At 46.8% G+C, this 25227-nt stretch overlaps 1 protein-coding gene across 1 annotated transcript in view; it reads right to left on the reverse strand.

The window, feature by feature from the left end:
• LOC145358722 (dedicator of cytokinesis protein 8-like) overlaps window positions 1–25227 on the reverse strand; it is a 197157-nt gene that overhangs the window by 52736 nt on the left and 119194 nt on the right. The window contains 7 exon segments of the mRNA XM_080212966.1: window positions 4247–4410; window positions 6518–6630; window positions 8389–8535; window positions 12954–13067; window positions 15659–15790; window positions 23378–23473; window positions 24416–24582. Of these exon segments, the coding sequence (XP_080069092.1) occupies window positions 4247–4410; window positions 6518–6630; window positions 8389–8535; window positions 12954–13067; window positions 15659–15790; window positions 23378–23473; window positions 24416–24582 (933 nt within the window).

A 25227-nucleotide genomic window follows, 5' to 3' on the forward strand; every position in this document is an offset into this window, starting at 1 on the left:
CTCAGCTTGGGACATATTTAATGACCCAGCCTCTACAGCCCTCTGCGGTAAAGAATTCCACAGGTTCACTATCCTCTGAGAGAACAAATTCCTCCTCATCTCCACCTTAAATGGGCGATCCCTTACTCTGAGATTATGCCCTCCGGCCCTGGGAGCAATTCTCTCAAAAGTGCTGAATTGGTGGGAAAACTGGTCTCGATCATGACTGTTTCTTCAGTGCAGCTTCTCACTCGTATCTCCGCACTCTGTGCACTGCAGAGATCACAATTGGGAATATCATTAAAAACCCGGGAGGGGGCAGGGCCTATTCGCGCCGGAGTCTGACAGTCTGGAACTCTGCGCATGCGCAGTGGCCCCAATCTGTCAGTCTCCCTGTTTGCTGGCCGGCCCAGGACAACTACAGTGCAGCCCCTCCAGCCCCCATCCACGGCAGAGCACACTGATTGCTGGCCTTCCTCCAGCCCAGACTGATCCCCAAGCAGAGTGGCAGCAGAACCACCCGCCCCCAGCAATCCCCCTCGGCCCTGCCCACAATTGGCACCACTCCCTTGGCACTGCCTGATGCCCAGTGGGCAGCAATGTGCCCCCTGGGCATGTGCACTTTGCCTCTTGGGCAGTGCTGGGGACACAGGTTGGCACTGCCAGGGTGCCCATGCCCACCTCCCAGGGGGCCTCAACTGACCCCCCTTCACTCCGGCGGGGTCTCTCACTAGTTCCCCGAACATGGGGAGCTCCTCTAAACCCTGCCAGAATAAAGTACTCCTGGCGGTGTAGGAGATGCTAATGGGGCCAGCACGGAATGGATCATTACATTGAAATGACATTTAAATTACATTTAAAACATATTCAAATTACTTACCTCACTTCCTGCCGGATTTCTGTGTGTTCCCGGCAGCGTCATTGCTTCCGATTGGGAAATGCGCACAGGTCGTAAACACTCGCGGGGCACCCACAAAATGGCCAACATGAGCATCTCTTGACCCAACCCACGAGAAAGGTTGCAGGTCGCAATGAGAGAATCGGGTCCAACCTTTCAGCATCTACCCTTTCAAACCCCCTGAGAATCCTGCATATCTCAATAACATCACCTCTCATTCTTCTAAACTCCAATGAGCACAGGTCCTACTCAGTCTCTCCTCATAAGAAAATCCCTGAATACTTAGGATTAACCTTGTGAACCTTCTCGACTGCCTCGAATGCTAGTATAACTTTCCTTAGACAAGGAGATGAAATCTGTTCACCGCTGTAATGAAGGGCAGCCAATTGCAAGCTCCCACAAAGAGCAATCTGATTATGACCTGTTTTGGTGATGTTGCCTAAGGAATAATTATTGACTAGGACACCAGGAAGAAGGTGGGATCTTTTCCCCCAAGAGGGAAAATAGGGTCTTGAGTTATTATCTCATCTGAGAAACAGGACCTCCAACAGCACTCCCTCAGTACTGCCATAGAGTGCCAGCCTAGCTTTCGGTGTTCCTGGAGTGGGATTTGAACCCAGAACCTTCTGAATCAGAGGCCAGAATGTTAATAACAGAGAAACAACAGACACCTGTGAGAATTTTCCCTGGCAGAAGCTGCCTTATTTGTCTTCACAGTTGCAAATTTGGTTCCAAACCAGACAGTTCTTTGGCTTGTTTGATCTCAGCTCTCAGCACTACGCCAACTGCCTGACGTCACGGCAACCAGCTGTCACTGAATGAGCCTGGTGTCCTGAGCTCAACTCTCAACTCTTGGGTAATGAGTGCAAGCCAGATGCCAGAGCCATACCTACTGGAAATAAATAGCTTTGTACATTGCGATTAAGAGGAAGTGTGGGCCTGAGCAGCTGCTCAACCAGAAATAGAGTACATCGAAAATGAATCAGGAAATCCCCATACCGGGCTGCCAAAAGGAACGGATTTACATGGAATTACCATCAACAGAATGTATAGCACAGGAAAAGGCCCAAGCAGCCTAGGTGGTCGATGCTGGTGCCAATGTTCCACAAAAGCTTCCCCCCGTCCCTATTCATCAAACCTATCAAAAGAAGCTTCGATTCCTATTTTCCTCACGTACTCATCTAATCTCCTACATCATAACAGTGACTACATTTCAAAAGTACTTCATTTGATTTGATTTATTATTGTTACATGTATCAGCATACAATGAAAAGTTTTGTTTCTTGCGCACTACACAGACAAAGCATATTGTACATAGAGAAGGAAAGGACAGAGTGCAGAGTATGGTGTTACAGTCATAGCTAGGGTGTAGAGAAAGATCAACTCAATACAAGGTAGGTCCATTCAAAAGTCTGTTGGTAGCAGGGAAGAAGCCGTTCTTGAGTTGGTTGGTACGGGTCCTCAGGCTTTTGTATCTTTTTTCCAATGGAAGAAGGTGGAAGAGAGTATGTCAGGGGTGCAGGGTCCTTGATTACGCTGGCGGCTTTTCAAATCAGCAGGAAATGTAGACACAGTTAATGGATGGACTGGGCTTCGTTTACGACCCTTTGTCGTTTCTTGCAGTCTTGGGCAGAGCAGGAGACATATCAAGCTGTGATACAACCAAAAAGAATGCTTTCGATGGTGCATCTGTAAATGTTCGTGAGAGTCATAGCAGACATGACAAATTTCCTTAGCCTCCTCAGAAAGTAGAGGCATTGGTGTGCTTTCTTAACAATAGTGTCAGCATGGGGAGGCCAGGACAGGTTGTTGATGATCTGGACATCTAGAAACTTGAAGCTCTCAATCATTTCCACTTCATCTCCGTTGATGTACACAGGGGCACATTCTCCACTACACTTCCTGAAATCCTTCATTTTGCTGACATTGAGGGAGAGATTATTGTCATCACACCAGTTCACCAGATTCTCTATCTTATTCCCGTACTCTGTCTTGTTATTGAGATCCGACCCACTATGGTGGTATCACCAGCAAACTTGAAAATCGAGTTGGAAGGGAATTTGGCCACACAGTCAGAGGTGTATAAGGAATATAGTGAGGAGCCGAGGATACAGCCTTGTGGGGCACTGGTGTTGAGGATGACCGTGGAGGAGGCGTTTCATTGACAGTAAAGCACATATTTGTGATGACCTTCAGATGTAAAAGGTGCTATATAAAAATATACACAAGTCCTTTTTCCCTGTTGATATATCTATGATATTTGTCCAGATTGTTGCTTTAATTAGAGGTTCTACGAGTGAAATAATGGACCCAGGACCTTTTCCTGCACTTCCAGATCTGAAAGTGGGGATTGTGATTCTGTGAAACACTTCCATATCTCTGCATCAGACTTTCAAATGGATCTACCTTGCATTAAGTTGATCTTTCTCTACATCCTAGCTATGACTGTAACACTACATTCTGCACTCTCTCCTTTCCTTCTCTATGTATGGTATGCTTTGTCTGTATAGCATGCAAAAAACAATACTTTTCACCGTATACTAATACATGTGATAATAATAAATCAAATCAAATTACACACAGTTAAATCCACTGTCTGTGTTAGAATGTGATCAATGGTAACATGCCGTGAGGGTCAGCTGACCAGCTGGACAATATAACCAATGGCAAAATGATATAGTGATCAGCTGACTCGTAAAGATAGAAAACAGAAGGGGATTATGGGAGTGTGTGTGGCCCAGGGCGTGGCTTGACTGTTGGTGTAATGAAGTTTCTTTATTAAATCTTTTTCTTTGAATTATTTTGTGAAGTTAGTTCTTTTATTGCTTGCAACTAAAGTATCCTTACTGCCAGATGAACAGTTTGGAGTACAGCCCAATCACACACATTGACACTCCTTGATCATAACCATGCTCAGAGCTTCCCCAGCCTGCTGAAATTGCTGTTAGTGGCTAGCAGGGCAACTGGTCAGCTGGGAGCAGCCCAACTGGTCAACTGGGAGCTGGTCAACTGGGAGCAACTCAATAGATCAACAGGGAGTTGGTCAACTTGTCAACTGGGTGCAGCCCAACTGGTCAACTTGAAGCACCTTAATTGGACCAATTCCAATTTCCATTGATGAATTGATCCATTAATATTTGATTTTTATTCCTAAATGTCACAGCAGTGTCATGAACGACTGCTCACAACTCTCGATTAAGCCTTCACCTAGCCAGGCATCAGTGAGAGGGAGAGAAACTGGATGAAAATCCCAGCCCAAATGTAGCAATAATTTCTTGTGAAACAGGAAGTATTCTGATTCTGTTATTATCTATCAGTCTCCACATTGGGATTATGTCCTTTCCCCACATTCCCTCCCACTTCATTTACCTGACAGCTTCTGCAGTTGGGGGAGGGCACTCAGTACGATGCCCAGAAGCGGCAGGTACAACGCTGCTACCTTCTCCTTCACCTCAGGGTTCCAGAGCCTCAGGTCTTTATCGTGTGAAGCCAGGAGGCTGTGAAGTAAGCTCACTGCCTCTCTCCTTATCAATCTGCCAAAACACCAGCATTTAAACACAGCTGAACATCAATGCGCAATGTCAGAGTACCCTGTGGTAATATTGAAGGGGAATGCAAGTCAGTGATAGCTCACGTAATTAGACATTTATGGGAATATGTTTGCTTTGGTATGTCATGTATAGAAGTAATTGCTGTGTGAGTTTGTGTTAGTAATTCAATGCGAGTGTATCTATTGCACAGTTAGTGTGCGTGCTGCGTTCAAAGTGGATGTCTTGCTAGATTCAAGTATGAATCAGTCCATTGCTAGATTAGTATGAGTGTTTGCTAGCTTAGTCTATGACAGTCTAATATTGTTTTGTCATGAAACTTTCTGTCTCACAATTACACCCTGCTCTTCCTGTTAAAAAAATGACAACATGCGTTTTCAGCTGAAACCAGAACAAGTTCTGTTTTTCTTTATATTAATGAATGAGAATGCCTATTCCTACATTTGTGTGCATATGTGTCATATGTTCCTGGATTATTGAAAGAAAAAGGAACTGTTTCTGTTTCAGCTGAAAGCACATTTTGTCATTTTAATTGGAACAGCAGGGTGTAACTGTGAATCAGGAAGATTGACACAGATGGATAGGATAGAGGTGCAGAGACTCTTCCCGCTCAAAAAAGACAGTAGGACTAGGGGGCACAGCCTCAAGATAAAGGGGAGGCGGTTTAGAACGGAGTTGAGGAGGAACTTCTTCACTCAAAGGGTGGTGAATCTCTGGAATTCTCTGCCCGTTGAAGTGGTGGAGGCTGCCTCGCTAAATATTTTTAAGAAGCGGGTTGATGGGTTCTTGATAAGAGAGGGGATTAAGGGTTATGGGGAGAGGGCGGGAAAGTGGAACTGAGCCACAACAGATCAGCCATGATCTTATTGAATGGCGGGGCAGGCTCGAAGGGCTAGATGGCCTACTCCTGCTCCTATTTCTTATGTTCTTATGTTCTTATATGTTGCTCGATGTGTGTGTGTGCGTTGCTAGGTTACTGTGTGCGTGCATTGTTAGGTTACTGTGCGCATGCGTCGCTAGGTTACTGTGTGTGTGCATTGCTAGTGAAGTAGGGAAAAGGTGAATGCATTTTTTACCTGAAGGGAAAGAGTTAATGGATTTTGTACCTAGAATATGTCACAAACATAACCCTTCATCATGACTGATCTCTCTTAGCGTATACTACTCGTGGCATTAATATAAGTTATTTGTTCATGTATTGCATGCTTTAACTCTCATTTTTATAAAGACAGAGAGTTTAATGTGGCTGTTATTTTGTAGACTTTGCAAATCTTACTTACTTGTGTTATTTGGGCATCGTTACACAGATGGTAGTTTACGTTACTGGCTTTTGACAGCTGCTGATGGCAGATTGCGATACCGGCTTTTAACAGGAAGAGTTCTGCTGGGACAGCCACGATCGCACAAGTAACTTCAAAGACAGGGATGCCGGTACTGCTGCAGAAGAGATTTCCTGTGTCCTGACTGCAGAACTATAATCCCTGATTAATTCTGGGGCTGCATCACGACCCAGGAAGGAAGACCCAAAGGTCTGGCAGGAATTGGAACTTTGAATTACGATTACTGCTGGAGCTCATAGTGTATAACTGTCCACCTGTGTTTGTGTTCTATGAGAAGTTTGGTAGTCCATTGTAAGGAACCAGTTTCTCCCAAAACTCTTGAATAAAAGTCAGAGTTTTGAAATAAAAGCTACTGTATTTTGACTCACTAAAAGTCTCAGAGGTATTATTTTACCTACAACACTAGGTTACTGTGTGTGTGTAAAATTCTGGCCTGGAATGTGCAAGGCCATGTAGTGGTTTGAAAAAAAGAATGAGAATTTTAAAATCAAGGTGTGGCTGAATCTGGAAACAGTTTAGGTCAACAAGCACAAAGCTGATAGGAGATGGGATGAGGTGCGTGTTAGAACATAGTTGAAGTTGTCTCAGTTGATCCAAATTCAATGTGATAATCAGGCTGCCACTCCAATCGCCTGAAATCTAATTTATTTTACACTATTCTTTTCCCATCCATTTCAGGCAAAAGGAGTCACAATAGGCGAAGGACACTGATCTTATTAATAACAATGAGCCTTGGTCCCTGGCTCACTCACCTGCCCGAATCAGTTCTCAATCCATCTGCAATCTCTTCCAGGAGCAGCCCCACCAGGAAGTGCTGCTGACGGAATTTCCTGGAAAGACTGACAGAGTCCTGACTTGCGGCATCCTACGAAAAGAAAAAGGATTTGTTCTGGTTTCAGCTGTCATTTTTTAAACAGTAAGAACAGGGTGTAAGACATAAAGTTTCACAACAAAACAATATTAGATTGTCATACCCTGAATCTAAACATATCAGACAGTGGGGCTGCCCATCTGTGTCTGATCACATAGAATCTTCAAGGAGAAATTAAAGAAAACTTCTGTCTTTGTAGCCAGTGGAAGGGATTTTATGATTTTTTTTAAGGTGTTGTCTCGGGGAGGGAAGCAGGGAATAGCCCGCCAGTTCTCATGCCGATCTCTTCCTCCCAAATCTTCCAGCCTTTTGAAAGAAAACAGTAGGGATGGGACTCATGACTTTATGCTGGCAGGGTGGGCTTATCCGCCAACAACCTTGGCCCCTGACAGATCACAATCAAGAAAAAAACAAAAATAAAAGAAAGGACCCCCCCCCCTCCCCACCCCCCACTAATGGAAATGTAAAGCCCCTTGTCCCAACGGACACAGGAACCCCTTCACACCCACTTTGAACCGCCCCAACATGAGTCTCTCCTCCTACCTCCCTGCAACCACCCCCCGCCCCAATCCAGCTCTCAGGGAGCATCTCCTCCCCCAGGGGTTGTATATATCTGTGCGGTCCCAGCGGGGACCATTTGCTAGGTTACCCATTCATCAAGGTGGTAAACCCCGCCAACATGACATCATGCTGGTTGTGGCGGTGTGGGGGGGAGGGGGAGAGAGAGGCAGAGGAGGATTGGAACCCTTATGTGGAGGATTATACAGCGGGGCAGCCTGCTAATGATGTTTAAATGTATGGTAATGGGTCTCCCAACCTTTCATGATGGGAACCCCGTTACGTCATTGGCAGGGACCATCGAACAGAGAAGTCTCGCCGGCATGTAAACCATGTTGGGACTCCTCCTCAATTCCCCGCCCCTGCCTGCTGGAAATGGAGGGTGGAAAATCCCTCCCATGGTGTGCCCAGGTTGGGGTCTGCAACAACTAAACAGCCAACTGCATGAACACTGATCCAGGACATACTCACAGTACCAATACATCCAATAAAAACAGTCATAGGATAACATGAGGGAGGAGGATTGGGACGAACAGGGCAGATTATGCTGCAGTCAAGGTAGGATGCAGGTTATACTGGGGCTGCGCGGGTGCAGTTCATATTGTGGTCCAAGAGAGTGCAGAATATACTGGGGACCAAGAGAGTTCAGACTATCCTGGGGTCCAAGAGGGTGCAGCTTATACTGGGATGGGAGAGGGTGCAAGTTATACTGGGATTAAAGAGGGTGCAAGTTATACTGGGGTTAAAGAGGGTGCAGCTTATACTGGGGTTAGAGAGGGTGCAGCTTATACTGGGGTTAGAGAGGATGCAGCCTATACTGGGGTTAGAAAGGGTGCAACTTGTACTGGGGTTAGAGAGGGTGCAAGTTATACTGGAGTCCAAGATGTTACGAACTATACTGGACTCCGAGAAGGTTCACTTTATACTGTGGTCAGAGAGGGTGCAGCTGACACTGGGGCCCAAGATGATGCAGCTTATACTGGAATCAGAGAGGGTGCAGTTTATACTGGGGGTCAAAGAAGGTGCAGCTAATACCGGGGTCAGAGAGGGTGCAGCTTATATTGGAATCAGAGAGGGTGCAGTTTATACTGGAATCAGAGAAGGTGCAGCTAATACTGACGTCAGAGAGCATACAGTCTGCAATGAGGTTAAGGTGCAGTGAGCAGCAGGGATTTCCGGTTGTTGAAGTATTACCTTTACACACTCGTTGTCTTCCTGCGTTTGGAAGCTTGATGCCAGCGGGAGGTTCAGGGTCACAAAGTGCTCATGGCTGCAGACCACCCTCAAGAAGTCAATGCGTCTGTCGTGGAGATGAGGTTGGGCCACAGCTGCATCTAAAAGCTAAAGCACAAAGGGCTCAGTGCAGGCGTGGACAGTGGAAGCAACACAGAAAACTCTGGTTAAGCAAGGTTGAGGCACCATGTGGCAGTGTAACCTTCAGCCATAACCAGGCCACAAGACCATCTCACCCCAGGAAAATCTCTTCCACAGTTATTTTGTTAAAGATTTATTGAAATCTTACTGGTAATATTCTCACGACAGTCAATGCACAAAGATTTTGAAAGGTTTTCATGGTCCTCTCAAAACCCTCTTGAGGGTAATTAGGGACAGGCAATGAATGTCGGTCTTCACAGTAACGCTCACACCCCCATGAGCAAATAGAGAAGGAGGAATTAGGGAATGGTTCCCCAGCCAAATAAAACAGTGATAGCAACAAAAACAGAAAATCCTGGAAAAGCTCAGCAGGTTTGACAGCATCTGTGGGGAGAGAGTAGAGTTAACTTTTCAAAGTCTGAATGGCTCTTCACCTTCAGAATTCTGACAGACAGCTCTGACAAAGGGTCATCCAGACTTGAAATGTAGGCTGTATTCTCTCTCCACAGATGCTGTCAAACCCGCTGTGATTTTCCAGCATTTTCTGTTTCAGATCCCAGCAGTAATTTGCTTTTAGAAACAGTGGCAGATTCTGTTCATATTTCTCCCACAAAATATCAGAGGAGGCAGTGGCCTAGTGGTACTATTGCTAGACTATTAATCTAGAAACTCAGTTAATGTTCTGGGGACCTGGATTCGAATCCCACCACGGCAGATGGTAGAATGTGGATTCAATATAAATTTCTGGAATTAAGAATTTACTGATGACTGTGAAGCCATTGTCAATTGTCAAAAAAACTCATCTGGCTCTTTAAGAAGGAAATCTGCTGTCTTTATCTGGTCTGGCCATGTGACTCCAGAGCCACAGCAATGTGGTTGACTCTCAACTGCCCTTGGGGCAATTAGGGATGGGCAATAAATGTTGAGTAACCAGTGACGCCCATGTCCCACGAATGAATTAAAAAAGTTAAATTTTGCTGCATAATTCCGTGATGTTTAATAATCCTCCAGTTGGCCACAGCTGAAGAAACTGAGACAGGACCACAAATACCATGTGGGAAATTTTCCCATTGCACCCACCACGGGAATCGGAATGGGTGAGGGGCGGACCATTGACCTCGGGCAGGGTTTTCCCGTTTCGGGACAAGCGTGGCTATAAAACTCATGTACAGTGGGGTCGACCACCAGCTCCTGAACCAACAGCCTCCAAGTCAGAGAGGGACAGGAGTCAGCAGTGAGACAGGTCGCAGGTAAGCTCAGCCTCTATGAGGTGGTGAGGTGGGGATGGGGGTGAGGGTGGGAGGAGGGGGGGATGTGAGCATTCAAGTTAGGTGACCGTCTCTCCTGTGTTTTAAGGGATCGTCCACTTATTAAGTGTCTTGTGTCCCTTAAGGGATGCCATTTGTCTCCTATTTTGAAACCACCTGGGGTGTCCTCTTGCCTTGACCTCTGTTTGATCATGCACAGGTGGCCACCAGGGGAAGTTACAACCAAAATACAACCCACACGGCCACCCTCCCCACACTCTCCTCCCCTATACTATGTGCCCCAGCTGAAACATCCCTTATTTCATAAGCTAATCACCTTAATCTGAAATTCATCATTCCTCAGGCAAGTTTGGACATAGAGTGAAATCAAGTTCTCAGCTCTACAAATATCCCCACCCTCAATGATGGAGGAGCCCAGCACATCAGTGCAAAAGATAAGGCTGAAGTATTCACAGCAATCTTCAGCCAGAAGTGCCAAGTGGATGATTCGTCTTGGTCTCTTCTAGTGGTCCCCAGCATCTCAGATGCCAGTCTCCAGCCAATTTGATTCACTCCATGTGATATCAAGAAATGGTTGGAGGCACTGGATACTGCAAAGGCAATGGGCCCTGATAATATTCCAGCAATAGTGGTGAAGATTTGTACTCCAGAACTAGCTGCTCCCCTAGCCAAGCTCTTCGAGTACAGTTACAACACTGGCATCCACTCAACAATGTGGAAAATTGCCCAGGTATGTCCTATCCACTAAAAGCAGGACAAATCAAACCTGGCCAATTACCATCCAATCAGTCTACTCTCGATCATCAGTAAAGTGATGGAAGGGGGTCATCAACAGTGCTATGAAGCAACATCTGCTCAGCAATAACCTGCTCAGCGACACCTAGTTTTGCCAGGGTCACTCAGCTCCTGAGCTCATTACAGCCTCGGTTAAAACATGGATGAAAGAGCTGTATTCCAGATTTGAGGTGAAAGTGACAGCCCTTGACATCAAGGCTGCATTCGACTTGAGTGTGGCATCAAGGAGCCCTGGTGAAACTGGAATCAATGGGTATCATGGGGGGAACACTCTGCTGGTTGGAGTTATACCTGGTACGTAGGAAGATGGTTGTGGTTGTGGAGGGTCAGTTATCTCAGCTCCAGGGCATCTCTGCAGGAGTTCCTCAGGGTAGTGTCCTAGGCCCAACAATCTTCAGCTGCTTCATCAATGACCTTCCCTCCATCATAAAGTCAGAAGTGGGGATGTTCGCCGATGATTGCACAATATTCAGCTCCCTTCGCGACTCCTCGGGTACTTAAGCAGTCCACGTTCAAATGCAACAAGATCTGGACAACATCCAGGCTTGGGCTGACAAGTGGCAAGTAACATTCATGCTACACAAATGCCAGGCAATGATCATCACCAATAAGAGATACTCTCACCATTGCCCCTTGACATTCAATGGTGTTATCATCACTGAATCCCCAACTGTCAACATCCTTGGGGTTACCATTGACCAAAAACTGAACTGGATTTGCCACATAAACACAGTGGCTACAAGAGTAGGTCAGAGGCTCAGATACTACGGCGAGTAGCTCACCTCCTGACTCCCCAAAGCCTGTCCACCATCTATAAGGCACAAGTCAGGAGTGTGATGGGATACTCCCCACTTGTCTGAATGGGTGCAGCTCCAACAACACTCAAGCAGCTTGATACCATCCAAGACAAAGCAGCCCGTTGATTGGCACCACATCTACAAACATTCAATCCCTCCACCACCGATGCTCAGTAGCAGCAGTGTGCACTATCTACAAGATGCACTGCAGAAATTCCAAAGATCCTCAGACAGCACCTTCCAAACTCACAACTACTTCCATCTAGAAGGACAAGGGAAACAGATAAATGGGAACACCACCACCTGCAAGCTCCCCTCCAAGCCACTCACCATCCTGACTTGGAAATATATTGCCGTTCCTTCACAGTCGCTGGGTCAAAATCCCGGAATTCCCTTCCTAACGGCATTGTGGGTCAACCCACAACATGTGGACTGAAGCAATTCAAGAAGGAAGCTCACCGCCAAGAGCAACTAGGGATGGGCAATAAATGCTGGTCAGCCAGCAATGCCCATGTCCCATGAATGAATAAAAAAAAGAGCTAGCTTTCCTTCCACTTCACCCAGATATAGTTTAGGTAATTTACCTTTCACTCCAATCCCATTCTCTTGAGCTGGAGTGTTTAATCCCGATTTGAAGTCATAAAACTTGGGAATTAGTATTAACGCCATGGGATGGTTGGACCTAAACTACTTTCAAACACTGAGAACTCTGATTGCTTGCTTCACCTTGTCAACAGCTGGTTTGATTGGTAAGTGAGTATGTGACAGACTAAGTGTGACACTCTGAGGACTGACTGCATGCTGAAATATGGTCTGGCTGCATCTCTGTTGGGTTTGGGGTTGTGTAGTTATGGGCATAACCTGTGAAGCAATCATTTATATTGATTAACATTTGTGACTGAAAACAGGAAGCTTACATTGTCACCCAATACAAAGGAACATTTCAGAGGGTCAGCAAACATCAGCAATACCTCACTGATTTGCTGCTCACTATTTTCAGAGAATTATAGAATCCCTATGGTGCAGAAGGAGGCCATTTGGCCCATCGAGTCTGTCCCAACTCTCAGACAGAGCATCCCATCAGGCCCTATCCCTGTAGCTCCATATATTTACCCCATTGATTCCCCTAACCTACACATCTTGGGATACTGAGGGACAACCTAGCATGGCCGATCCACCTACAGTGCCAAGATGTGCAGGAGGAAACTGGAGCACTCGGCAGAAACCCACATAGCCACGAGAAGAACGTGCAGACTCTGCACAGACAGTGACATGAAGCTGGAATCGAACCCGGAGCTGGGAGGCAGAAGTGCTAACCACTGTGCCGCCCCTCACAGTCAAAGTCTCCTTTTTCCAAAGTCTGCCAGATCATATTGAGCTCTTCAATCCTGGGTTCTGCTGATACTGGAGATAGTCCTGATTACTGGCTGCTCCATTCAGTGGGGGAGGGAAGGGGCAAGGGTGGTTGTGGGGGGGGGAGCAGGGAGTGGTGTTTAAGTGAAAGAACTTGGCTGTGCATTGTTACCTCTTTGTGGTGGTGACAAATCAGACGAAGAACAAAGCCTCGGTCCATGAGGGACAGCAGGTCATTCAGGAAGAAGCCCAGGCTCAGGTTAGTTGCTTCTGTGATCTCAGCATCCTGAGGAAATACAAGGTCACAGCAAGTATCATTAAACACACGTCCCGATGCACAGTAACCTTCTCAAAGACGGTGATAAATCACCTCATTCCCTCACCAATCCAATGGTCCTCATCCTTTACACACCGAACTGCAGTATTAATCATTTCATAGCAAACACTGTCTTCCTTTCACTGGGACACTGTCCTGTGGTGAATGCAGTTTATATCTCAATCTCCAATAGATAAATCACAATCCTAACATCCAATAAATGCAAACCACCAGCGATCACCAACAAGCTGGGCCTAGACACAGCTGGAGGGGAGCAGTGGGGTCAGAGCAATCACATCACACACAGATTTACAGCATCACAGGCAAAACAATCAAAAAACAGCTAAATCTCTGTGAAATGCTCATTTGACATCAGCACCAGTTTGTCAACTTCTCAAACTGATCAATGATTGTGGGAAGGCGATGGAAGTAGCATTGTCACTAGACTATCAACCCAGAAACTTAGCTATCATTCCGGGGACACAGGTTCGAATCTCACCACAGTAGATGATGGAATTCGAATTCAACAAAAAATATCTGGAATTAAGATCTGGAATGTCAATTGTCGGAAAAACCCATCTGGTTCACTAATGTCCTTTAGGCAAGGAAATCTGCTGCCCTTACCTGGTCTGGCCTACATTTGACTCCAGAGCCACAACAATGTGGCTGACTCTTAATTGCCCTCAGGCAACTAGGGATGGGCAATAAATGCTGGCCAGCCAGTGACACCCATGTCCCAGAAATTACCTAAAACAAATATGCTAAAAGTGAACAACAGCCAACCATTCCACATTTAGGTCTTTCAATGTCTTCCTTTGGTTGATGCTGAGTAAGGCACCCAGTGTTCTTAGGATAGGAATCATCTCCACTAAGTGAGGGAAGTGTAGGTTGTGTTCCTCATCCATTGTCACCAGCCCCTGTAAGGTTCCACACCTCCTGTACGAATAAGTACACGTGTTTTTAATACTCCTGAAGCTTCCTAATACTGAAGGAATGCTATTTCAAAATGTTGCAACACAGGTGGTGTATTGGTAATGTCACTGGGCTAATAATCCAGAGGCTCAGGAGATGGGTTCAAATCCCACCACTCAGCTAATGGAATTTAAATTCAATAAATGAAAAGAATCATGAATTAAAAGTGAATCTCTGTACTGTTGACAATGGAATCACTTTAATCTGATTCACTACTGCCCCTTAAGGAAGGAAATCTGCTGTCCTTACCTGGTCTGTCCTACATGCTACTCCAACCAATTAAAGGGGAGGTAGTGATCATTGAAGAATCATAGAATCCCTACAATGCAGAAGAAGGCCATTCAGCCCATCAAGCCGACAACAATCCACCAGGCCCTATCCCTGTAAATCCACGCATTAACCTACTAGTCCCCCCTGATACTAAGGGGCAATTTTAACATGGTCAATCAACCTAACCTGCACATCTTCAGACTGTGGGAGGAAACCAGAGCACCCGGAGGAAACCCACACAGACACAGAGAGAATGTGCAAACTCCACACAGACGGTGACCCGAGGCCGGAATTGAACCTGGGTCTCTGGCGCTGTGTGGCAGCAGTGTTAACCACTGTGCCAACGTGCCACCTGTAAGTGTAGTGGTGTAATGGTATTGTCACTGAACTAGTAATCCAGAGATCCAGGGCAAGATCTAGGGATCGGGTTCAATCCCACCGCAGTAGACAGTGAAATTTGAATTCAATAAAAGTTGATCTGGAATTAAAAGACCAACAATGACCTTGAAACTATTGTCCATTGTCATAAAATTTCATCTGGTTCACTGATGTTCTTTAGGGAAAGAAATCTGTCATGCTTCCTGGTCTGGCCTCCACACCCATAGCAATGTGGTTAATTCTTAAATGCCCTCTGAAATGGAGGTCAGTTAGGGATGGGCAATAAGTGCTAGCCCAGCCAGTGACGCTCACTTCCCCAAAATGAATAAAAAGACCCATAGCAATGTGGTGGACATTTAACTGCCCCTGATACGACCTAGCAAGCCAATGCCCAAGATCAAGGGCATTTAGGGAAGGGCAACAAATGCTGGCTTAGGTGACAAAGAATCATAGAATCCCTATAGTCCAGAAGGAGGCCATTCAGCCTATTGAGTCTGCACCAACAACAACCCCACCCAGGCCCCATCCCTATACCCCCATGTATTTACTCTGTTAATCCCCCTGACACTAAGGGGCAATTTAGCATGGTCTGGAACTGAACCCGGATCCCTGGCGTTGTGGGGCAGCAGTGCCAGCCACTGTGCCACTGTACATAATTCTACAAACACTCGCATCAATTGACCTCTAAAAATTCAGGACTGGAAGAGATGATCTGTGTGGAATCACTTCCCAATTCAGTCAGGTAACACTTTACATTGTCATGTGTATGTCGGGAGTGAGGGTGGCAGTGGATCAACAGGAACAGGGGCATATGAAGTGTCTGCTTCCTCATTGAGATAAATGTTGCTTTGCTTGCCAATTTGTGCCCCATTGAAAAAGGCAAGGTATCAGAAAGCTGGTTCCTATCCACTCGACCTCAATGCAGTGGCAAACCCACCTACCTGATGTTTCACAAACTCTGTCCCAATATTGACCACCGTGTAGATGATGCCCGAGAAGCCTTCCGAGAACCGGCGTTTGGGGGGAGAGTTCCAGAGGTCCATGTCAGAGAGGTACTGGCTCATACTTTTAATCTGAAAGGAAATAGAAAGGGAGAGAGGCCGAGTTACCACTGGCAATGCAGAAAGTCTGAAATAAAACCCACAAAATGTTCAAGATACACGCAAGGCCTTTAGCCCAGAAAGAAAAGGCATGTGAGTGCTGACCACTGTCTGATTTAAAATCTTCACCCAGAATATAAGATCTTAAGAAATTGGAGCAGGTGTCACAAGTAGGCTTGCATTAATGCTGCAATGAAGTTACAGTGTACCCTAGCCGCCACTGGCGCCTGTTCGGATACACTGAGGGAGAAATTGGCACGGCCACTGCATCCAACCAGCCTTTCGGACTGTGGGAGGAAACCGGAGGACCTGGAGGAAACCCATGCAGACATGGGGAGAATGTGCAAACTCCATACAAACAGTGACCCGAGGCCAGAATTTAATCCAGGTCCCTGGCTCTGTGAGGCAGCAGTGCGAACCACTGGGCCACCGTGCTGCCCCTTGATAGGCCATTTGGCCCATCAAGCCTGCTCTGACATTCAGTAAGATGATGATTGATCTAATTGAAGCCTTAACTCCACTCTCTTGTCTGCACATCACATCCCACCCCTCTTCCCCATAACCCTTCACTCCCATGCCAATCAATGACCCAGCCTCCACTGCTCACTGGGAAAGAGGAGACTAACATCCTTCAGACAAGGAATTCCCCCACCTCTCTATCTTAAAATGGCAGAGCCCTGTATTTTTAAACTGTGCCCCCTATCCTAGCTTCCCCCTTAAGGAGTATGTCTCAGACAGAAGGGGTATAGCCAGCATCAAGCCCCCTCAGAATCTTACTGTTTCAATAAGATCATTTCTCATTCTGCCAAACTCCAATGAGTATCAACTCAAACTGCCCGACCTTTCCTTATAAAACAAATCCCTCATCCCAGGAATCAGACAGTGAACCTTCTCTGAACTGTTCTCCATTCAAGAATATCCCTTCTTAAGTAAGGAAATCAAACTGCACACAGTACTCTCGGTGCGGTCTCACTACTATCCAGTACAATTACAAAGGCCAACATTTCATTTGCCTTTCCAATTACCCACTGTACCTGCATTCTAACTACTTGTGATTCATTTCACATGATTGAGCCCACATTGGAGCAGCAGTGCGTGCTCAAAATACGGAAAGTGCGATTTCCACTGGCGGTTTTCTGAGATTCGATTTTCCTGGCCCATCCTCAGCGGAGTGGCGTGAAACAGGCCACGTGACCAGAGAAAGTTCATGTTAATTAATTAACATGTCATTAACGAGCACTCTCTCCATGACTCCCCCCACCCCCGACAACCAGATATTCCGTAGGCACTGGCGTGGCATCACATCAGCACCAATCCAACAGCTTCACTTTGACATGAACCTGTCATGGGGGTCTCCTTGTGGTCATAAAGGTCAGTACAGCCCCTGGGTGAAAGGAACATGGCTAGGTAGTGGCCTGGCAAACATCCCTGACACTGCTGCTTGGCACAAGTTAGCACTACCAAGTTGGCACATGCCAACCTTGTGCTGCCAATCTCTGCCAAGGTATGTGGGAGCTTCATGGAAGGGGCGGGATTCATTTTGAAGTGGTGGTGGTGAGGAACAAATGGAAGAGCAGGGCTCTACAATGGCCATTTGGGTGGGGTGGTGGTGGAGGTGGGTGCTGGCTCAGACTGTGGCGGTGGGGGGAGAAGGGGCCAGTGATCGGTGGTGGGGGGGAGGGAGGGTGATGGTGAGAAGGGGCTGATGATCAGTGAGAGGGGGGAGATAGAGAAGTGCCAACTCCGATTGGGGAAGGGAGCCCCTGAGACCCCCGTGATGGGCTAGGGGGAGGTTTGCTCAGGTTCTGATAGGGGTGCCACTTTAAACATGGCACCTCAATCTCTGAGCAGCCAGGTTTTGCTGGCGTGTTTCAGCTCTGCCCCCTGTATAAGAACATAAGAAATAGGAGCAGGAGTAGGCCATCTGGCCCTTCGAGCCTGCCCCGCCATTCAATAAGATCATGGCTGATCTGTCGTGGCTCAGTTCCACTTTCCCGCCCTCTCCCCATAACCCTTAATCCCCTCTCTTATCAAAAACCCATCAACCCGCTTCTTAAAAATATTTAGCGAGGCAGCCTCCACCACTTCAACGGGCAGAGAATTCCAGAGATTCACCACCCTTTGAGTGAAGAAGTTCCTCCTCAACTCCGTTCTAAACCGCCCCCCCTTTATCTTGAGGCTGTGCCCCCTAGTCCTACTGTCTTTTTTGAGCGGGAAGAGTCTCTCCACCTCTATCCTATCCATCCCATTCATCATCTTATACGTCTCAATGAGATCTCCCCTCATTCTTCTAAACTCTAACGAGTACAAGCCTAGTTTATTCAGCCTCTCCTCATAGCTCAACCCCCTCAACTCCGGTATCAGCCTAGTAAACCTCCTCTGCACTCCCTCCAAGGCCAAAATATCCTTGCGCAGGTGCGGCGCCCAAAACTGCACACAGTACTCCAGCTGCGGCCTCACCAATGCCCTATACAGCTGCAGCAAGACCTCCCTACTTTTATATTCAATCCCCCTCGCTATGAAGGCCAGCATCCCATTCGCCTTCCTGACCACCTGCTGCACCTGCAGGCTGGGTTTTTGCGACTCATGCACAAGGACCCCGAGGTCCCTCTGCACCGTCGCCTGCTGCAGTTTTTCGCCACGTAAGTAATAGTCCTTCCTACCATTCTTCCTACCAAAGTGGACCACCTCACACTTGCCAACATTAAATTCCATTTGCCATTTCCTGGCCCATTCGCCCAGCCTATCTAGATCCTTCTGCAGACTCTCCACACCCTCCGCACAATTTGCCTTTCCCCCAATCTTGGTGTCATCAGCAAATTTCGACACCCTACACTCGGTTCCCTCCTCCAGATCATCTATATAAATGGTAAATAGCTGAGGCCCCAGCACCGACCCCTGGGGCACCCCACTAGTCACCAACCGCCAATCCGAATAGCACCCATTGACCCCCACTCTCTGCCTCCTATTTGACAACCAATCCTCTATCCACGCTAACACCCTACCCCCAACTCCATGTCCTCTGACCTTCTGCAGTAACCTCTTGTGAGGTACCTTATCAACGGCATGATACACATCCTTGAGTTTTTTTTTGGCAGACTGTCTTCAGAACTGGAGAGAAAACCTATCAGTTTCACTGGAGAGAGGCACTAGGGTGATCTTACCAAACTCATTCTAAATGCCAAACAAGCATGTAAACGGAAGAGCTTCAGATCCAGTTTTTGGGCAAGTTTAAAAAGGCAATCTTACGCTGCTCTGCGCGAAGAGTAGTGCACAATCTGTTTCCTGCTAGCAGGGAAGCTTAAGCCTGCCAGAAAACCAGCTGCTTACACCAGAAGGTGGAACTGCACATGCACAGATCTCTCTCTGCCAGAGTGCCCAGTGGACATTACCAGGGTGCCAGGCTGGCATTGCCCAAGAGGCACTGCCCCTCCCTCCCTAATCATTGGCCTCCACGGCTGATCACCCATCAAATCTCCTAATCCGGTCTAGTTGATTGCCGTCCCCCCTACTCAGCCAAACCCGGTTGACCACCACCATTCCGCACCCCCCACCCCCCCACACACACCCCAGCCCAGCTTGGTTGATCGCCATTGCGAAGTGCGCAGCTTCACAGCTTCCTCTCACTACCCCTTATTTCCTGGCTCCATAACAGCCCCTCCCCTCTGGTCCTGCCTGTACTCATTGGAGTTTAGAAGGCTGAGGGGAGATCGTATAGAGACTTATAAGATAATGAAGGGGCTAGACAGGGTAGAATTACAGAGATTATTTCCACTCAGAATGGAAACAAGAACTAGAGGGCATAGCCTCAAAATACGGGGGAGTCAATTTAGAACAGAGTTGAGGAGGAACTTCTTCTCCCAGAGGGTAATGAATCTTTGGAATTCTCTGCTCATTGAAGCAGTGAAAGCCAATTCGTTAAATGTGTTTAAGTCACAGGCAGATAGATTTTTGACCAATAAGGTAATTAAGGGTCATGGGGAGCGGGCAGGTAAGTGGAACTGAACCACCATCAGATCAGCCGTGATCTTATTGAATGGCGGGGCAGGCTCGAGGGGCTAGATGGTCTACTCCTGCTCCTATTTCTTACACTTTTATTATGTTCTTATGTTCTGCCCCCTTCTCATTTCCTGATGCCTGGTGGGCACTACCAGTGTTGCAAGATGGCAGTGCCAGGGTGCCCAGTGGATACTACCAGGATACCAGGCTGGTATTACCCATGAGGCACTGTCCCCCTACCTCCGATCCCCTGAGGAGTCTCAATCGCCTCTGGTTCTACCAGCAAGGCCATCACAGGAAGTCCCCGTTGATGGGGACCATATGTGATCTTGCTGATGAGGACCTTCACCAGCGAGACCACTAAGGCAAGTGAGCCTGTATGATAGCGTCCCGGGCTCAGTAATCATATTTAAATACTATTTAAAGTAGATTTAAATATTGAAATCAGCCTGAGCCCAAGAAGGGTTGATCTCACCGGATGTCCAGGACAAGTAAGATCGTGAGAGGTGCAAAATCGGGCATGAACCTGACTTTTCGTCTCTCACACAATCTTACCAGCTCCCCCCGCCACATCGACCGGCAGGGTGAGAAGGTAAGATCATCCCCATTGGTTTGCTCCACGGAAACAACACTGTGCCATTCTTTAGTAAAATATAGCCCATTATTCTCTTTTCTCACAGGTCCTGAAGAACATCCTCTGTATGTTTCTCTGAACTGAACATCTGTCACACATCTGTTACACTGGGAAATTGCTGCTGCTTCTCACACGAGACAGATTCTGTGGTGCCAGATGTTAATAAACTGCAGCCTACAATCAGATGAGAGCGTCTGGTTTCCATGGCAATGCTGAGACAAACCGATGTCAATAACTAGTTTGAGAATTAGTTTTCTGAACTTGGCAAATGCTGTTTGAATTCACAGTGCAGGTCTCCTGCTGAGAGCGTGACTCTCTCCACAGTGACAACGTTCTGAATCTAGAGTTAAAGACAATGATCTCTCATTTCTGCCTCTGTCACTCATATCATTATCAGCTCACATTAACAATGTACCAAATTCAATTCACACAGGAATGTATATCGTTTAGGGGAAAGCATTCCAATTTTCATTACGCATTCTTAACCCAAAATCAGTCGGTTAGTTTAACTGTGGTGGTCTTCAGAGTAACTTATAATGAGCTTATATAACTTATAACATGTTACGCAGCACAGTGGTTAGCGCAGCTGCCTCACAGCGTTATGGACCCAGATTTGATTCCCGGCTTGAGTCACTGTCTGTGTGGAGTCTGCATATTTTCCCCTTGTCTCTGTGTGTATTTCCTCCAGGTGCTCCAGTTTCCAAAGACGTGCTGATTAGATGGATTAGCCATGCTAAATTCTCCCCCAGTGTATCCAAACAGGGGCCGGAGTGTGGTGACCAGGGGATTTTCACACTAACTTTATTGCGATGTTAATGTAAGCCTACTTATGACACTAATAAACAAACTTTAATGTAGATGCAAGTCCAAAATGAGGGCCTGTTCCCCAGAGTTTGGGAACCATTTGAATTTAATTACGGTAGGCAAGGTTTGCCAGGACTTGGGAAATTCTGGCAACTGAAGGATCTCTCCCTCCTTGCCTGTACTCCCCTCTCCCTCTACCCCTGCACTCTCTCCCTCCCTGCAATTCCTCCCTCCCTCCCTGCTCTCCTTCCCTCTCTCTGGCCAAACTGTCAATCTGGCCAGACAGGAAACAGAATTTAAAAATGCTACTGAGGCGATGGCAGTAAATTCTGAATTTCTAGTTTCTAAATCTCTACGTAGTTCTCCAGGTACATCTGACCAAGGCTCAGGTACAGTCTGATCAATGCTCAGAAACAGTCTGACCAAGGGTCAGAAACAGTCTGCCCAAGGCCCAGCTAAAGTCTGACCAAATCCCAAGTACAGTCTAACCAAAGCCCAGAAAGAGTCTGACCAAGGCCTAGGGACAGTCTGACCAAGGTTCAGAAACAATCTGACCAAGGCCCAGGTAAAGTCTGACCAAGGCTCAGAAACAGTCTGACCAGGGTGCGGGTACAGTCTGACCAAAGCCCAGGTACAGTCTGACCAAGGTTCAGAAACAGTCTGACCAAGGCCCAGAAACAGTCTGACCAAGGTTAAGGTACAAATCCCTGAAAGTTGGCACCCAGGTTGTAGATCCCTGAAAGTTGGCTTTCAGGTTGATAGGGTTGTTAAGAAGGCGTACGGTGTGTTAGCTTTTATTGGTAGAGGGATTGAGTTTCGGAGCCATGGGGTCATGTTGCAACTGTACAAAACTCTGGTGCGGCCGCACTTGGAGTATTGCGTACAGTTCTGGTTGCCGCATTATAGGAAGGATGTGGAAGCATTGGAAAGGGTGCAGGGGACATTTACCAGGATGTTGCCAGGTATGGTGGGAAGGTCTTATGAGGAAAGGCTGCAGGACTTGAGATTGTTTTCGTTAGAAGAAGGTTAAGAGGTGACTTAATAGATGTGACTTAATACAAGATAATCAGAGATTAGATAGGGTGGACAGTGAGAGCCTTTTTCCTTGGATGGTGATGGCTAGCATGAGGGGACATAGCTTTAAATTGAGGGGTGATAGATATAGGACAGATGTCAGAGGTAGGTTCTTTACTCAGAGAGTAGTAAAGGCATGGAATGCCCTGCCTGCAACAGTAGTGGACTTGCCAACATTAAGGGCATTTAAATGGTCATTGGATAAACATATGGATAGTATTGGAATAGTGTAGGTTAGATGAGCTTTAGATTGGTTTCACAGGTCAGCTCAACATCAAAGGCCGAAGGGCCTGTACTGTGCTGTAATGTTCTACGTTCTAAGGCCCTGGTACAGTTTGACTAAGGCTCAGTAACAGTCTGACCAAGGCCCAGGTACATTCTGACTAAGGCTTAGTAACAGTCTGACCAAGGCCCATGTATAATCTGACCAAGGCTCAGGAACAGTCTGACCAAGGTCCAGGTACAGTCTGACCAAGGCCCAGGTACAGTCTGACCAAGGCCCAGGTATAGACTGACCAAGGCCCAGTGAAAATCCTGACTCTTGAACCTCCATAGGAATCACTTGGTAAGTTACATATTACCCTACACTGACCTGACCCAACCCAACTACCGCACCCCAGCCCGACTCAACTCCACACCCCAACCCCCACTCTGACCTGATCCGGCCTGACTACCACACCCCACCCCGACTCATACCCCCACTCCCACTCCCACCCCCACTTTGGCCCCACCTGACTCCCTCACAACCCCAATCCAACTCCCCTCCACCTCTACCTGACCCAATAATCCCCACCATCCCGACTCAACCAACTCACCCATTCAAATAATAATCTGCCTTCTTATTATTGTTATAGAAGTGGATAACCTTGCATTTATCCGCATTATACTGCATCTGCCATGCATTTGCCCACTCACTCAGCCTGTCCAAATCATACTGAAGCATCTCTGCATCCTCTTCACAGCCCACCCTCTCACCCAACTTTGTATCACCTGCAAATTTGGAGATTATACATATGTTAACATTATTACGTTATATAGTAATAACTCACCAAGAGTTGAAAGAAGAACCACAGATGTCTGTAAATCTTATCTCTCATTTGTCCACTGGTGAACACAATGCAGTAGGCCAATTCTTCATGGAATAGCTGCAGACAAGTCAATCATTGAAAATAATGAAAGAAAGATGAAATTGGAAGTGAAAAAGAGACAGAAGCATGTGTATGTGCGTGTATGTATTTGTGAGTGTATGTGAATGCATCTGTGTGTGTATATATATATATATATGTATGTGTATGTATATGTGTGCACCTGTGTTTGTGTGTGCAAGTATGTGCACGTGCCTGTGTATGTGTGCATGCGTGCGTGTATGTGCGAGTGTGTGTGTATGTGCAAGTATGTGTGTGTGTGTGTTTGTACATGTGTGATTGCGCGTGTGTGTGTCTGTGTGTCTGCGCGCATGTATGTGCATGTGTGTGCGTGTATATGCGTGTATCCATGTGTGTATGTGCATGTATATGTGTGTATGTGTGGGCGTGTGTGTACATGTGTATGTATGTGTGTGTATGTGTGTGAGTGCATATATGCATGTGTGCATCTGCGTGTGTGTGTGCGTGTCTGTATTTGTGCGTACGTGCGTGTGTGCATGTGTGTGCATGTGTGCATGCGAGTGTGCATGTGCGTGTATATGAGTGTGCATGTGTGCGTGTCTGTGCATGCAAGTGTGCATGTGCATGTGCGTGTGTGTGAGTGAGAGAGAAGGATGCCAGCTACAGAAACCCATGCTGAGCTAGTCAAAACTGGCAGAAATTCACCAACTTCTCCAGGGTGACCAAAGTAACAAAATCTATTCATGGATTGCAGCGTAGCGCTGTAACAATGCCTTGGCGATGTTTTAATAAATTAGAAGATGCTATACAAAATAAAGGGTGTTATGTCTTTATAGGGATCTCAATCTCTGAGGCTACCCAAAGGGCTTAATCCAACTAAATTTCAACAAAGAATAAACATGCCATTTAAAAGCGAAAACTATGTTTAATATTTTGATATTTATGAAATCAATCAGCTAAATGTGTGAGCTTTGGCCAGACCTTTGACTGTTTCAGGCTCCCTCCTCGGTCTTTCGACTCTGTGGATTTTAAAGGCTGGATCGCAGAGTCACTGATGCTGCGCAGTCGTATCCTACGTAACACAGCAGCAGGCTCCGGCTTGACAGTGGCATATTTCTCAGACTCTGTGACTCTGAGCTCCTGGAGAACTAAAAACAAATGACAGGAAGACAGTGCACCATCACAGACCGGAGTGAGACTTTGTCGGTGAGTAATGGCTGCAAAGCCAATAGCTGGCATTACTTCTAATGCAGTCACCTTGTCACTTCCTGCGAGGTCTACATTTCATAGAACTATAGAATCCCTACAGTGCAGGAGGCCACTCAGTCCATCGAGCCTGCACCAACAAGAATTTTCCAGCCACACCCTATCCCCCTAACCCCATATATTCACTATGTAAATGACATGTGTGGCACAGTGGTACAGTAGTTAGGGTGGCACAGTGGGTAGGGCAGCGTGGTAGCACAGTGGTTAGCATTGCTGTCTCATAGCACCAGGGACCCGGGTTCAATTCCCAATTTGGGTCATTGTCTGTGTGGAGTTTGCACCTTCTCCTTGTGTCTGCGTGGGTTTCCTCTGGGTGCTCCGGTATCCTCCCACAGCCCAAAAGACGTGCTGGTTAAGTGCACTGGCCATACTAAATTCTCCCTCAGTGTACCCGAACAGGCGTTGGAGTGTGGCGACTAGGGGATTTTCACAGTAACTACATTGCAGTTTGAATGTAAGTCTACTTGTGACACTAATAAAATTTTAATCTCCCTGACACTAAGGAGCAATTTAGCATGGCCAATCAA

The sequence above is a fragment of the Carcharhinus amblyrhynchos genome, chromosome 26 (genome assembly GCF_965287045.1).
Source record: "Carcharhinus amblyrhynchos chromosome 26, sCarAmb.v2.hapA, whole genome shotgun sequence".
Taxonomy (NCBI): domain Eukaryota; kingdom Metazoa; phylum Chordata; class Chondrichthyes; order Carcharhiniformes; family Carcharhinidae; genus Carcharhinus; species Carcharhinus amblyrhynchos.